The 13,774-nt window shown below is 39.9% G+C and overlaps 1 protein-coding gene and 1 non-coding gene across 2 annotated transcripts in view; one reads left to right on the top strand and one right to left on the bottom strand.

The window, feature by feature from the left end:
- The window catches only part of MRPL48 (mitochondrial ribosomal protein L48), a 49,138-nt gene that overhangs the window by 21,729 nt on the left and 13,635 nt on the right, over positions 1 to 13,774 (top strand). The window contains exon 5 of the mRNA XM_069469273.1: positions 13,430 to 13,599. Coding sequence (XP_069325374.1) covers positions 13,430 to 13,599 — 170 coding nt within the window. The remainder of the gene's footprint in view (positions 1 to 13,429; positions 13,600 to 13,774) is intronic.
- On the bottom strand, positions 11,234 to 11,337 carry LOC138385546 (U6 spliceosomal RNA). Its single transcript, XR_011233777.1, has one exon. It is a non-coding gene; the product is annotated as a U6 spliceosomal RNA (small nuclear RNA).

Below are 13,774 nucleotides of genomic sequence, written 5' to 3'. Positions count from 1 at the left end.
AGAAACTAGGAAACTTCTGTTCTAGGCTTGGTTTGGCCACTTTTCAGCTTTGTGACTTTAGATAAGTTAACCTTACCCATCTAGGTATGGTGGGCCTTGAAATTATACATAAAATGTTGCATGTATGTGAATTTTTCCAGGGAGAGGGTTCATAGCTTTTATTAGAGTCTTCACAAAGGTTAAGAAACTCTTGATTAGAATATCTTTAAGAGTCTTTGAACTTGGATATCATGTAACTTCATGATGTTTTGAAATATTTATTGAACATCTATTATGTGCTCAGCATTTTTTTTTTTTTTTTTTTTTGGAGACAAGAGTCTCACTCTGTTTGCCCAGGCTAGAGTGCCGTGGCATCAGCTGCGCTCACAGCAACCTCAAACTCCTGGCTCAAGCAATCCTCCTGCCTCAGCCTCCTGAGTAGTTGGGACTACAGGCATGCACCACCGTGCCCGGGCTAATTTTTTCTATGTATATTTTTAGTTATCCATATCATTTCTTTCTAATTTTTAGTAGAGACGGGGTCTCGCTCTTGCTCAGGCTGGTCTCGAACCCCTGAGCTCAAACGATCCACCTGCCTCGGCCTCCCAGAGTGCTAGGATTACAGGCGTGAGCCACCACACCCGGCCAGCACTTATTTTTTTTTGAGACAGGGTCTTGCTCTGTTGCCCAGGCTGCAGTGCAGTGGCATGACCTTAGCTCACTGCAGCCTTGAACTCCTGGGCTCAAGTGATCCTCCTGCCTCAGCTTCCTGAGTAGCTGGGACTAGAGGCATGTGCCACCATGCCCAGCTAATTTTTCTTATTTTTTGTAGAGACGGGATTTCACTATGTTGCCCAGGCTGGTCTTGAACTCCTGGCCTCACGTAATCCTCCTTCCTTCGCCTCTCAAAGTGCTGGGATTACTGGCGTGAGCCACTGCCCCCAGCCGCTGGGCACTCCTGATGCCTTGCCTATTCAGAGTGGGTTGCAAAATAATTTTACAGGATGAATGAACAAGACCAGGTTATGCTCAGAGGGAGCTTGTAAATCAGCAGAGATAAGACACACATAATTATACTCCCGGGCAGAAAGTGACAAGTGCTTAAAGGAAGATACAAAGTGCTATTAAAATTCAGAAGAAGTAGTGATTTACACCCTGAGTTGTGACACCTTAGAGTAAGTTGTTTTATTTTGAGACATCCCTCTTCTAAAAGTCCCATATAAATTAGTGGAAGATAAAATTAATTTTGTTTGGGTGGGTTTGTTTGTTTGTTTGTTTTTTTAATTTCTTGGGATCCTTTCTTTAAGATAATTTTCTGCATATGCACGCTCTGAGCCACTCCTTAGTTTGGTATAAAAGGGAGTTTAATCCCATGTGTCCCCATCATCTTCTCCAGCCTTTCTTCCCGTTTCATGAATACCATGCTTTGACTGTGTCGGGCCTCTTGCTTTTCATCCAAATCATTGTACTGTTTCATGGCCTCTCACATGCTGTCCTGTCTACTTGGAAGACATTTTCCCCTTAGTCACTTGGCTAACTCCTCTTCAACCTTTAAATCTCATTAAGAAAGCAGGATAAGAAGGTACACAAATGAATCTCCCCTTCTGAGAAACCTTCCTGAATTCCCTGCACTGACTTCCTTTTCCTACCATGAACTGCCAGAATTCCTTGTGCTTACTCTGTCCTAGGACTTATTGCTCTATGTTTGTTTTGTTTTTTTGAGGGGGGTGGAGAGGGGTTTGGTTTTTGTGGAGACAGAGTCTCGCTTTGTCGCCCCAGCTAGAGTGCAGTGGCGTCATAATAGCTCACTGCAACCTCAAACTCCTGGGCTCAAGTGATCCTCCTGCCTCAGCCTCCCGAGTAGCTGGGACTACAGGTGTGCACCACCATGCCTGGCTAATTTATTCCATTTTTGGTAGAGACAGGGTTTTGCTGTTGCTCAGATGGGTCTTGAATTCCTGACCTCAAGCAATCCTCCTGCCTCAGCCTCCCAGGGTGCTAGAATTACAGGCATGAACCACCACACCTAGCCGCTGCTCTATGTTTTAACCCTCTGTTTTGATGACTGTCTCCCCTTCTAGATTGTCAGGTTCCTTTGAGTAGAGGCCATGTCTCATATTTCTCTGTATCCTCAATGTCCATCACAGGGCCTGGCATCAAGCAGGAGACAGTAAATATTGATTGAGCTGAACTGAATTGTGGTTATTGGAGCTTCCCTGAGGTTTTGTAAATCAGAGCTGGCAAACACCTGGCTTTAGATGACCTTGGTTGCTTGAAGGGAGTGATGCTTCCTTTGGTTAGGACTGTAGGCTTTTCTCTGATGTCATTCAGTGTCCCAGGGTGGCTAGTACAGTAGTGCTAGATATGGGTGGAAGTTGCTCTGGGCTCCTGGCTTCCTGCATGGAACAAACAGCGTAATGAAAGCTCTCATCTACCAGTTTACAGAGGCTCTGTCCTGAGTCCCTGTCTCTTTTATCCCCCTGGGGAACTGGACTAAATAAACTAGAAGAAATCTTGTGTGGCCTCCTTTCTTTTTCTTCCTAAGCCTAGAAAAAACAATAAGTAGCCAGATTCCCATTTTTTCCTATCTGGGTCTCAGTCTGGCTCCCCTATTCTCTTGAGGCCAACATCCATGAAACAAGAGTTAATTCTCACAAAGTGCTCTTGTCCCATTTCTGCTGGTGTAATCCCTTCATTCTGCCTTCCAAAGGTCCCACACTCCGTTGTATGACTTCTGAACCAGGAAGCAAAGGTGGTATCTACCTCATCTCAGCTTTTCCTGTCAATACTGATTTTATCTCTTTCTTGCATGGCCTGGTTTATAACCTGGTTCCCATCGCCCCATCTTATGCCCTAGTCCATGATGCTTCTCTGGGGAGGTAGTAGGAGGAGTGATAAAAATGAAGCTTTCTTTTGGGTGGCAGCATGGGGATGACAGCAAATGTGGTATTCCAGTTCACAGTATGGACACAACCTCGTTCTCATAGAGTTCCCTTTTTGCACCCTATGTTTCAGGCACGTTTTCTCATACACCAACGCTCACCTGCCCCTGTGCCTTTGCACATGTTCTTTCCTCTATATGGGATAGATTCCCCTCCTTTTTTCTCTGTGGTGCTTATCGTGTAAAACCCAGCTTGACTTGTGGCAGTGAGGAATCACATTTCAGAGCATATCCCCAGACCTAGCACTGTGTCTCAATGTGTAGATGTCATTATTCCTTCAAAGGCCCTGCATCATTCTGTTGAATTTAAAAGGCTTCATATGTTTTGGATTGATTTATATTTGATAGAAATAAAAATAATAACAGTCATTCACATTTGTATAGCACCAGCTCATTACTCCCAAGACCACTTACTTGCCCTCAACTGTTATCCATCTTCCAATCTTGGGGTCATAACAGCTCAATAATCAGAGAATTGCCAAGAGGAAGATGTGGGAGGATGAAATGGAGACAAGAAAAATTGCTGTCAGTTTGTTATATGTTCTCATTCCCAGGCTCTGGAGCAAGAGAGTAAGGTATAACTCAGGCAATTTTCTTTCTCTTTATAGAATGGCCCCTAGGAATCAAGTTATCTTTCTCTTGGAAACTTCATGCTCTTTTTACTGTTGATATAGAGGAAGTGTCTGCCATTTCTGACACCTTTTTATTTTGTTGTAGCACCCATATATAGATCAACTCTCACAGCCACAAGTCTGTAAGGAGATTGGAATTGTTCCCAGAAAAATCAGCAGGTCAGAATTACTTTATGGTAACAGTGCTGGCTTCCTGGGAACAAAAAGTTTTGCTGGTCTAGTGACAGTAGGGCTAGACATGTATTAATATTATAGGATTGGCTTAGGGAGAGTTGTTTTATACTAGCACTGATGTTTTACCTCAAATCTATTTCTTGTAACTCACTGAAAAGAAAAACCATTATTGAACATCTACTGTATGCCAAGCACTGTGCTAAATACCGATGATGCTCAGGTGAATGGACGTGGTCTCTTCCCACAAAAAGCATACAGTCTGCTCGGAAAGTTAGTGCTCAAAAATGTAACTAAATATATTTGGTAAGAGCTTTATTAGGAGAATATACTAAACATCAAGAGAGCAAAGATGAGCAATTCTCTCATCATGTTGTACATGGTAAATACACACAATTTTATCTGTCAATTTTATTTTATTTTATTCTATTGTACTTTTTAATTTATTTTTAAAGATAGGCTCTTGTTCTGTTGCCTAGGCTGGAATACAGTGGCACAATCGTAGCTCACCACAGCATCGAACTCTTGGGCTCAAGCAATCCTCCCGCTTCAGCATCCTGAGTAGCTAAGATTTGCAGGAATGTGCCATCCAGCTAGGTTTTTTTTTTTTTTTTTTTTGGGTTTTGGTTTTTAGTTTTTAGTTTTTTGGATTTTTTTTTTTTTTTTTTTTTTTAGAGATGAGGTCTCACTATGTTGCCCAGGCTGGTCTTGAACTCCTGGGCTCAAGTAATCCTCTTGCCTCCCAAAGTGCTGGGATTACAGGCATGAGCCACCATGCCCCAACATATCTGTTAATTTAAAAATATATACATTTTTTTTTAACAAGGAAGCAATTCTTCATGAAAGGATCAGTGAAGGTGTCATAGAGTTCACCTCAGCAAACATTTATTAAATGCCACCTGTATTCTTGGTACTGGGTATGTAAAGTTGAACTGGACACTCCTCTAGGAGTATCCAGTTGCTTGGGGTAGCTGGTAACACTGGGCTGTAAAGAACATAACAAAGTTCCCTAGGGGTTTTCTAGGCACAGGTAATGACCCCAGTGAAGACCTGACTCTTTGCCTATGCCATTAGAGCCCCTAGGCTCTAGCCTACTGAGAGTCTCACCTGTTTTGCCAAACTACAACAGTGTGAAATTTTTAGATGGATTCATGTTTGACATTAATAACTGTAATGATCCCTTTTCATTTTCAAAGTGCTTTAACATCCATTACCTCAGTGCCTTGTAACCCACATGCCCTTGGTATGCTGCTGGTCCTAGAGCTGAACCCCTCCTCAAGTTTAGTGATAACAGCCTTCCCCATTTTAGAAAAACATTAAATTTTCTAAATTTCAAGTATTTCTTCCATTAATTTTACTTGATGAAAACAAATACTGAGAAACTCAGATATGTTTTCATATTTTTTGAGAGGCAGAGAACTCCATTTATAAAATATATCCATATTTTCTGCTAGTCCTTGTTATGCCTGATGAAAGTACATTGATTTGATGAGTATTTCATGGTGTTTCACAAAGAAAAACATTATTTTTTTTTTTTTTTAAGAGACAGGGTCTCGCTCTTACCCAGACTGGAGTGTGGTGGCACAATCATAGCTCACTGTATAAAACATGTTTTTTTTAGGTCCTTTGCAACCAGAACAAATTTGAAAACCATGCTTTTTGATTCAACAAATATCCCATGAAGGAGGCAGGGCAGAAAAGAAAACTGACTGAAGAGTATGAGTAATTTCTCAATGAACATATGACTAGTAAATGACAGAAGCAGAACTAGAATTTAGTTTAATTGAACTCAACATGTAATATTGCTGGGCTCTAGGAATAGAAAGATGAATGAGACATAGTACTTTCTTACATAAATTGCGATAGTCCATAATAGACCCATAATAATAGGGGCTTCACCAAGATAAAAGTTTCTCTCTCACATAAAAGTGTAAGTAGATATTCCCGTATTTTGTTTTGCCAGACTTATCATACTGCTTCTGTCTGGTAGTCTGAGATGGCTGCTTTCTCTTCAGCTATCATGTTCACATTCCAACCAGCAGGACGGAGAAAGGGGAAGCAGTGGGCATGTTTCTTCCCATTAAGAGTACATTTACGACATTATACACATCACTTCTGCCCATACCCCACTAGCCAGAACTGTCACATATCCATACATAGCTGCAAGATTGGCTGGGAAATGTCTTTTTTGTTGTGAATGGTCATGTGCCGAGCTAAAATCCAGCAATTCTGTTATTAAGAGAAAAAAGGGGAATAGACATTGAGGAAACTGGCAGGCTTTACGCTTGTCCTTAGAGGAAAAGACAGAGGTTATGAGAAATATTTTGGAATTAGGCAGACCTGAATTAACACGTTAATTGCCATGTGATTTGTATTTAACACATGCTGGTTTTGAGCCCGGGGCCTCGTGAAGCAAAACTGGGGCAAGAACCTGCAGTTGGTTTGTGAAAATCTTACTTATTGATGTTCTTATTGTTACAATTATTATTGACAAATTAATTCTAAGAACGTGGATTAAATGAATAGAAGTCAATAAATTTAGTTTTTCATTAAATTTTTCATTGAATTAGGATCGTTTTGTTTTCTAAGTTTTTATTCTGTTTTCATAATAAAATATCATGGTCCCAAGGAAAAATTTTTTTTTCTAGTGTGGCAGTCAGTGTGTTAAAGATTCAGTTCTGATGCTTACTAGTTTTGTATCCTAGGATACGTCACTTAACTTTTCTAAGCCACAATTTCCTTGGCTTTAGTAGGAAATATACTTTCCAATGTTGATGTGAAAAGTAGGCTAAATGAGAAAATTTTAAGTACTTAGCACAGTGTCTGAAACATAGTGCCCATGATGACGATGATGATAGCATTAGTCTCTTTTTACAATTCCATAACACTCTATTCTCCTCCTTCAAAACATGCATCTCCTTATAATTACTTGTTCTGTATATGCCTTTCCCAATACATTACAAGCTTCAGAGAGAAGGGACTATGGCTGTCTTATTTACTATCATATCCCTAATGCTAACCCTAGCCTGGCTCATCACCAGTGTTCAGTAATTATTTGTTGAAGTCAGTGAAATCAGTGAACACACATGGTAAGTGATAGTGTCCTGCATGGAGGGGATGCTATGAGAGCACATGTTGTTTTACAGAAATATTGTTTTATAGAGATGTTTTTTATAATATAGAGACAGAAATGATTTTAGGAGTTTTGTAGGACTTTGTCTTGAAGAAATATGTGAACGTGTTAGTTTATATATTAAAAGTTGTTTTGTCTTAGGAGGGCATTTTATAGGTCAGTGGTAGTTGTTCTTTAAGGTGATGTTGTAGTTTTAAACTTGTAGCTTTTGTCTGTTCTGTATGACAAAGTAGGTTTATATGGAGTCATAGGATGAGAGTTGATTAAAGAGTGTCTGTCCGACAGACAGACGTTTGTGGTTAAAAGTAATTAGTTTAAGAGACAGTTTTTGTTTTTTTTTGACTTTTTAAATTTATAATAACTAGATAAAAAAATGGAGCCAGTATATCTCTGTTTAACTTTTCTGCTAAGTAATAACTTTATTTTAAAACTTAGAAGTTTGTCTTAAAAAGATTTTGTAAACATTTGCTCACATAGATAGAGTTAATTAAGGGATCTCTAGAAGCCTTTTGAGAGACTTTTAACCTAAAACCAACTACCTGTTATTATGAAAATCTATTACCCCTGGCAACTGATCACTGTACCCATAAATACTGATGTGAAACTCCACTTGTGGCCGCACAGTTCACGGGAATACTGTGTGGTCTCTCGAGCTCCCCACCTATAAAATCTATTCTTTTTTTTTTTTTTTGAGACAGAGTCTCACTCTGTTGCCCAGGCTAGAGTGCCGTGGCATCAGCCTAGCTCACAGCAACCTCAACCTCCTGGGCTTAAGCAATCCTCCTGCCTCAGCCTCCCGAGTAGCTGGGACTACAGGCATGCACCACCATGCCAAGATAATTTTTCTATATATATTTTTAGCTGTCCATATAATTTCTTTCTATTTTTAGTAGAGACAGGGTCTCGCTCTTGCTCAGGCTGGTCTCGAACTCCTGAGCTCAAACAATCCACCCGCTTTGGCCTCCCAGAGTGCTAGGATTACAGGCGTGAGCCACCGTGCCTGGCCAAAATCTATTCTCTTTATAAAATTGTACTTTCATCTCTGTGTATTCTTTTATTTCTACATTCTATTATTTTCTATTTTCTATTATTTCCTTATCCTTTGCGACGACCCCTGCCTAAGGGACCTGATTTTTTGCTGAGAGCGTAGCTAACTCCCGGCAAGCACTTAGGGGAGGTACCTAACTCAGTCGGAAGAATCAGAGAAGGCTTCCTGGAAGAGCCTGAGCTGTCTTAAAAAGTAAGTAGGAGTTTCTCAAGGGTGTAGGGCAGGGAGTCAAAGGCTTTGCAGGAAGGGGAAACATTCTGGGCAAAGGTGGTGAGACATTGATCCTGGAGATGAAGCATTTTGTTAATCCTAAAGTCTCAAGTAGGCAGTAGGGGATGAGGAGAGATGAGACCTCAGGAGTAGGCAGGTCTAAATCCAAAAAATACCATTTATTGAGTAACTACTATATACCCTTATATGTCGTGCCAAAACCTGGGAGTGCCGACTCTACTCACTGCCCTTTTAGCTGCACCCACCTGAAGTGGTTGCTTTTGGGTTCCCCTTCAGAATTTAATTGACATGATGCAGGCAAGGTAGCTTGTGTTGAACTCGCCTTGCACTGCCCTTTATGATTAAATTAAGAAGACCTTTCCTTCTGCTCTGTCTGTATTATAAGTTTCTTTTTTCTTTTTTCGTTTTCTTTCTTTCTTTCTTTCTTTCTTTTTTTTTTTTTTTTAATAGCACAACCTTGCGGTATAAACTGTAAGCTTCTTGAGGGCTGGGACTGTGTTTTCTATTTCTTTGGTGTCTTTCCTTGGAGTGGTTGAACTAGCACTTTGCAAACAACAGGTGCTTAATAAGTTCTTTATTCGGTAAAGCTTACCAATAGGATACTGGAACCTTGCTTACCTCCAATTTACAGTAGCTATAGTAATGTCCTACGTATGTATACTACTCAACCTCTTTTTTTTCTTTTTTCTTGACCTATAGTTAAGTGCTACTCAACCTCTTTTTAAAATACCATTTATTGAGTATCATATATCAGGTGCTATAACTACTATGTGTGCCAGGCTTCAAAAACATTATTTCATTGTATAGTATTACAAATGGTATGTTTTATTTAATCCTCAGAATGTCCTATGATTATTAAAGACCCTGTTTGAGAAATTTGAGACTCAGAGAGATTAAATGACTTGCTCAAGTAGCTAGTAATTTCCAGAGCTAATATTTGAACTGACGACGTTCAGAATTCATCGAACATCTATGCTATTTCCATTTCATATACATTCACTATATTGAGCTTCACAATAACCTTAGCTGTTACAGATGAGGAAAGTGAGGCCTAGAGAGAGAGGTCACCCAATGTCATGTAGTGACAAAGCAGATAGTTAGGATTTGAGTCCAAATTTTCTTTGGCTCCCATCTCAGTCTAGTGCTCTTTATGCAGCACCAGGCTGTGCCTTCTGTATGTCTCCTGAGTGTATGACACTGAGTTATAAACATACTCACTTGATCTGTATGCACCTCACAGCTCATTATGGACTGACTGTTCATAATACTATCACCAAATCATTCAAGTCCCAAGGTGTAAGTTTTGTTATTTTCATTACCAGAATTTCTGCAAGCTGAATATGCTGCAAGCACATCAGCATTTTTGTTTGAGGATTAGGATGATGCAATTCCTTCCCATGGTTCCTACCCTGGAGAATGCTACTTACAGTGATAGGCAGATACTATTGTGTTAGAGGAGAGAGCCTGGTCTTGGGGCTACAAACCTGGCTTCTAGTTCTGGCTACACACCAAGTGCCATTTCCTAACTGTTGTAACCTTAAACAAGTCATTTCTCCTTTCTGGGACTCAACTTCCCCCTTGTATAAAACTAAGAAGGAAGGAGAGACTAAATTAACTCTAAGATCCAGTCCAGCTATAATAGCCTGTGATTCTAATTTGACCCCTTTCTCTATGTGCTCTTTCCCAGCAAAGTTTCTCAGTAACCTTGGACAAGTAACTTGCTTTCAGAGGACCTCAGTTTTAGTAGTAATAATGTGAACATTTCTGTACAAAAGTGGTTTATTAGTTTATCTCATGGTCCATTTGAGGAAGATAGTGCAATCCTACAGAGGGACCTAAGAATGGCTACCCTGGGCCATCCCACAGTGAATCCAGGCCAGTAATAGGAGTGCCAAGGTTTGATGATGGGCAGTAGTCCATCTTCTCTACCACCTTTCTTCTAGCTTCCTTTCCTTGCCTTGCCTGCCTGTCCTCCATGTACCCTCAGGATGGGCTTCCCAAACCACAGCTTTATTCATGTACGTGCTTTGCACAGATATCTTTAATAGCTCCCCATGGCATTTGTGGAAGGCCTGAACTCAGTCAGTAGGAATAGAAAGATGGGATGGATGTGAGAAAAATTGTGCAGGTGAAATTACAGAAACTGGTGTCGGGTATTACACGCAGCTAAGCTCTTGCTGGCTGTGCTGTGCCCTGGCTCAGAACTGAAATACATACTGTAATATCACAATGGGCTCCTGATTATGTGGAGTGGTCCAGGCAGATCTAGGCCAACATGGAAAAGCAAGTGAGATGCCAAGAGGGACACTAGAATCAGCTTTCTTTCTTTGTTTCCCTAAAGCAACACCTTTGAAGAGCCCTGGCATTTTCCTCAGTTAAGAAAAGCCTCCTACAGGCTTCAGAGAAGCTCCTCCCCTCTGTGCTGGAAAATTTCAGCTGCTCTCCGTTGCATTCTGACTTTAGCATTCTTCACAGCTCTGACTGCAGAGCTGACTGTCATCATGAGAAGTCCTGATTGCTGCATTTAGCCACGGGTGTGGCAGGCTCTGAAGAAGAGACAGCCAAATTCCTGCACCTTGATGGTTGGTCTCTGGAGGATAGCTTCTCACTGATAGCAAGGTCTAGCACCCTGGGGTGGCCACCACTGTTAAGAACTTTCCTAATGCAGAGACTGCAGTGGAAAACTTTCCTGCATTGGAGGTCAGGAGGTCTGGGTTTTAGTTCCTGGGATCTGTCTTATTTGGTTGTATAACTTTGGGGAACATGTTTAATCCCTCTGGGCTTCATATTCTTCCCCTGCAAAGATGAAGAACCAGGACAAAATCATCTCAAAATTTTTTCCCGTTCTAAAATTCTAAAATAGTGACTCATTGCATGTTTTCTCTCTGCCAGGCCCTGTGCTAGATATGAGGAATATAAAAATGAAAATGATAATAAAAGTTGATATTTATTGAGTGTTTAAATGTGTACCACAGATTGTGTTAACCACTTTATACATAGTATTTTGTTGAATTCTCAAAATATCTCTGTGAGATCAGGCCTATCTATTATCAATATTACTGGTTTGTGAAAGGATCATTTCTTTCTTTCTTTTTTTTTTTTTTATGGAACAATTCACAAATTTGCATGTCATCCTTGTGCAGGGGCCATGCTAATCTTTGTGTCGTTCCAATTTTAGTATATGTGCTGCCAAAGCGAGCACAAGGCCCATTTCTTTGTCCTCTCCTTGCTTCCCCAAATTGGGTTCCTGCTCTTGTAGGTTGGCCTCAAGAACAGTGGTGTGGAGAAACCATTCCAGGTACTCTGTTAAGAACAACTCCGCTGGTGAAGCCACTAGACTGCTGGCTGTTAGATAGGGGTAAATTAAGACATGTAAGTGGAGATAAATTTTCTCCTTTTTTTCTTAAAAAAGCTATTTTTACCATGTCAAGACTTATTCTAAATATCCAATTATTATGACCATGTAGTATTATCTCTAGATAGTCAGATAGCCCAGTGGAACAGAATAAAGAGTAAAGAAATAGGCCAGGCGCGGTGGCTCACGCCTGTAATCCTAGCACTCTGGGAGGCCGAGGCGGGAGGATCGCTCGAGGTCAGGAGTTCGAGACCAGCCTGAGCAAGAGCAAGACCCTGTCTCTACTAAAAATAGAAAGAAATTATTTGGCCAACTAAAAATATATATAGAAAAAATTAGCTGGGCATGGTGGTGCATTCCTGTAGTCCCAGCTACTTGGGAGGCTGAAGCGGGAGGATCGCTTAAGCCCAGGAGTTTGAGGTTGCTGTGAGCTAGGCTGACTCCACAGCACTCTAGCCTGGGCAACAGAGTGAGACTCTGTCTCAAAAAAAAAAAAAAAAAAAAATAGTAGAACCCAGCTTGGTGGTGCACACCTATAATCCCAACTATTTGGGAGGCTGAGGCATAAGAATTGTTGGAGTCCAGGAATTTAAGACCAGCCTGGGCAACACAGTAAAAACCCTTTCTAAAAAAAAAAAAAAAACAGATTTTAAGATTCTAATTTTAAATTGATAAAAGTTTACAGTATTAAAAATTCAAAAAATATAGAAGAAAGTAGTTAAAAATTCTCTTTCCTACTACCTCTATTCCCTAGCCATCCAGTTCCCTCACAGGCATCCAATGATTGTAGTATTTTTGTACATTCTTCCAGAGATATTTTTTGAATATGCAAGCAAATAAATATGTTTGTAATTACACACATGCTCACACACGCGCGCACACACACACACACACACACACAGGTTTGTTCTTTCCTACTTACCCTTTTTAAATGTGTGGCAATAATTTGAAAACATTATTCTATAATTTGCCTTTATCATTTAATTTATCTTAAACACTTTTCCATATCAGCACATAACGAAGTGCCTTATTTCTTCTTACAGCTGCATAATTTATTTGACAAGTCTCCCTCTTGATGGGCATTTAGGTTAGATTATTTTCAGTTGAGAAGCTTTCTTCATTCTGACCTATGTTGTATGAAATATCTTTTCCCAGGCCTGCCTCATTTTAACTTGTTATACCAACCTACACAAGTTAATATGTAGTGAAGCAATATCTTATATGACAGGGAAAGGAAGAAATCAAATAGTTATTGTATCTCTCAGTTCTCAGATGGAAGGCTGTGTATAGACAATTGTTGAATTTTAGAGCTGGAATGGCTAGAAGAGAACTAATGCTAAGATTCCTTGCTGTTGATTTCTTTAAGATTCTGATGAAAGCTAAGGATTCTCTCTTCAGAAAAATGTACTCATAAAATTTTGCATATAAATTTTGGGGTCCGTAGACCCCTTGAAATCCATCTATGGGTTCTAGATTAACAATATTTTAATCTATCATAACCCCATCAATTTACAAATTGAAAAACAGAAGGCCAGAGACGGGAGGTGAGTCTCAAAACAAGGTAGTAGCAGAAGACAGTCACGTGTATTCATGTTAAAGTAATGACAGCAACTTATTGACATTAGTGGCACTAAAGTTGGTATTCAACCCTCCACTGCTAAATTTGACTGGTTTTTTAAAATATAAAATAAAAAAATGATAATGACAGCAATATTGTCTCTCCTTGCTTTGGCTTATGTCACAGCCCAAACCGGCCAGGGAAGCTGCCTGTTCCTTCCCGGGAGCCTTCAGTTTGTAGGTAAGGGGTAACCTGAGAGAAAAATGGTGAAACAAATTTATTTGAAAGATGGACTATTTTAATATCAAAATGGTATTATTAGAATTTCTTATACAAAACTTTGATTTATTTTCTTTCTCTTTGTATTTGTTTTCTGTTTAGCCCAAGAAGAAGAGGGGAAAAGTAGAAATAAGAGCCATTAATTTGGGGACAGATTATGAATATGGTGTTTTAAACATTCACCTGACTGCTTATGACATGACCCTGGCAGAGAGTTTTGCCCAATATGTTCACAACCTCTGCAACGATCTCTCCATTAAAGTCGAAGAAAGGTATGAAGGATGCCTTTGTATGGGATGTTCTTGGTGTGGGTAGCACGATCTGCTTTTTGTTAAATCAGGTTTTTGAGATATAATTTACATGTAGTAAAATTCACTCTTTTTAGGTGTACAGTTTGCCACAATCAAAATATTGAGCAGTTTCACTAACCCAAAAAATTCTCTGCTG

This window comes from Eulemur rufifrons, chromosome 6 (assembly GCF_041146395.1).
Source record: "Eulemur rufifrons isolate Redbay chromosome 6, OSU_ERuf_1, whole genome shotgun sequence".
Taxonomy (NCBI): domain Eukaryota; kingdom Metazoa; phylum Chordata; class Mammalia; order Primates; family Lemuridae; genus Eulemur; species Eulemur rufifrons.
This window is presented reverse-complemented; position numbering and strand designations above follow the sequence as displayed.